The 2500-nt window shown below is 39.0% G+C and overlaps 2 protein-coding genes across 2 annotated transcripts in view; one reads left to right on the forward strand and one right to left on the reverse strand.

Annotated features, from left to right (window-relative positions):
- The window catches only part of LOC113804936 (SIN3-HDAC complex-associated factor), a 102799-nt gene extending 101885 nt beyond the window's left edge, over window positions 1-914 (reverse strand). Inside the window, exon 1 of the mRNA XM_070125415.1 lies at window positions 881-914. The gene's annotated coding sequence lies outside the window, so the exon portion shown is untranslated. The remainder of the gene's footprint in view (window positions 1-880) is intronic.
- A 541-nt stretch (window positions 915-1455) lies between these two features.
- The window catches only part of LOC138862680 (uncharacterized), a 4046-nt gene continuing 3001 nt past the window's right edge, over window positions 1456-2500 (forward strand). Inside the window, exon 1 of the mRNA XM_070125417.1 lies at window positions 1456-1755. Within this exon, the coding sequence (XP_069981518.1) occupies window positions 1615-1755 (141 nt within the window). The 5' untranslated portion in view covers window positions 1456-1614. The remainder of the gene's footprint in view (window positions 1756-2500) is intronic.

Raw genomic sequence — 2500 nt, forward strand, 5'->3', positions numbered from 1 at the left:
ATCACAAATGTTCTTTGATATTTACCTACATTCATTCCTTAGAGGTAATTAGCACTGGACAGTCAATCCTGCTCATTTATATAACAACTTTATCCAAATCTAGATACCTAAAGACTACTAGGAGTGAGTGTACACTGTGACGCTGGTATCCTTTAATCCTCTCTGTACGACAGAAAAAGACCGAGACACAATGTTCCCCTTCCGTTAAATGATTTACCGCGTCTTTATCTGCCTTCCTAGCCCCTTGAACAATCTCTGACAGATCGCTTCGAGGGCAACACTTTGTGCCTTCTGCCGCAACGCAAAGCCATCCTGTGCGGCGCGAAGGCATCGTCGTCACTCTGGGTCTACGTGTTCTTAGCCATAACTCAACACTACAGTGTGTGGTTTTTCGACTGGTGAAGAGATAACCTCAACATTTGTTGTGAAAATGCCGTGAGTTTGGTGTGATGCCGGAGGAGCCGAGAGCCGAGCGAGGTCACGGGTCCGAGGTCATCGCAGCCCTTTCCTTCCTAGCGCAGGAAGTCGCATTTGTTACTACTGTGTCACATTTCATCTACCTTACCAACTCAGTCAACTGCGTGGGTGTGCTGCTTTGTGTTCCCGAAAGTGAATAACAACTAGCAGATTACCTTGTCACAGGTTCTTTGTTGGGAATATCGAAATTTCCCTAACATCATTCAAACCATTCCGAGAAGCAAGGGAGCGTGGCACATAAGGACGATTAACCTTACAATAAACGATAATCTTAGCACATTACATTCCCTGACAATGACTGTATAAGATGTCACTAGAGTTCTACTGGGTATACCACCTCAAATACACATAATAATATGCTTAATTATTCCTAAATTGTCTAAAAAACGAAAGCTTTCCTTACCAACTTTTCCTGTCAGCGGCGACTCCTGGATCGATGCGCAGAGGGCGTGCGCAGAGTAGAGCGAGGAACTAAAGTCAAGTCTGATACTATGAGAAAAAAATATCGAAGGTAAGACAGGCTACCAGCCTTATCCATAATTGTCAATACGTAAAAATGGATGCGTATTTAAGGGAATGGATTTTATATCTCGTTTCAGTTTTTGCAGGTTGGTTCTCATAAGATTTCGTCATTCTCGCTGCGGTGCCACATTTATGCCGATCAGAAAGGAGGTTAAATGTTGAAATAGTTAATGGCACACGCTCACTTGCCACACAGTAGGAATTCGAAAAACGGATCAAAGGCCAAGATCTTTGTTTTATAATGCTTTGTATGAAATTAAATGTTTTGACAGTTGACAAGAAAAACTGTGTTCCACCGCCCTATAACGGAATTGATATTAAATTCAGAATAATGAAATGCCTGTAAAAATAACGCCGTTAATACTTAGATGTTTACCTTTTTCACGATGCAATACCATAGGGAGGTCTATAACAAGAAATTGTACTTGTTTTTAAAACAATTGGCATAATGATTTAACCCTCATTTGATTCCCAAATTATCATGGGACCTGTGTTTACACTGAGAGGAAGGAGGAGGAATCTGAAGGGTTGATAGGAAAATCTCCCATATCTGCTCAGATACGCAAATCCTGCAGTGATAATCGATTGCACTAAAGTATTTAGACCTCGTCTACTATGTCTACTACAGGCGCTGGAGGGGCACGGAGCTACAACTTCAAGATTGTTCTGTTGGGAGAGGGATGTGTGGGGAAGACCAGCCTCGTCCTCCGTTATGTAGAGGACAAATTCAACGATCGACACATTACCACGTTACAGGTGGGTTGTGTATTAGATTACAGTAGCAAGTTCATAACTTAACGAAAGTACCCATGGCAGTATGGCTGTATAAATCTGATGCAATATATGTTTAATTTCTTGTGGTATTTTTTTGTAGGTGAATATTAAAGTGATTGTTGCTGAATGATGCAATCAAACATTGCTCATTTTGGGTACATTTTATGTCTCAAGTGCCAGCTTGGGTTCCATCTCAAAAAATTTCATAATTATTGAAAGAATTATTGCATAGATTTTAAGTGATACTGTGAGAATAATCCCCAGACAATAGATGTCAATATTAACATTACAGTATATTAGAACACTGTTGCAGGAAGCTTCTTTTGTAAATATCTGGATAATTCTTTCTGAATATGTATTTTGCATGTGAGTATATTATACCATAGACTGCGATGATTAAAGGGGTAAAATTCTAGATTCAACAACCACCAACTTTCTAAATGATTTTTAAAGCAACATGCATAGATAGAGGGAAGTGAACACTGCCATCTTATAGAGCAAAGACTATATATGAAAGATAGGAAAGTATGCATTACACTGGTTTAAAAAGATGTAAGGCCCAAAACTTCATACAGCGCCATCTATTGTTCAGATATATAACTAAGAAAGGAAAATCTTTATAGGGGGGACTATAGATGTATATAAATTTTTAAATTTGTGTTTTAGTTTTAAATGTTTAGTTTCAGTGGAAGCTTTGCAATGTCTTTTTTTTTTAAACAAGAGGCTT

Source organism: Penaeus vannamei, chromosome 9, assembly GCF_042767895.1.
Source record: "Penaeus vannamei isolate JL-2024 chromosome 9, ASM4276789v1, whole genome shotgun sequence".
NCBI lineage: Eukaryota > Metazoa > Arthropoda > Malacostraca > Decapoda > Penaeidae > Penaeus > Penaeus vannamei.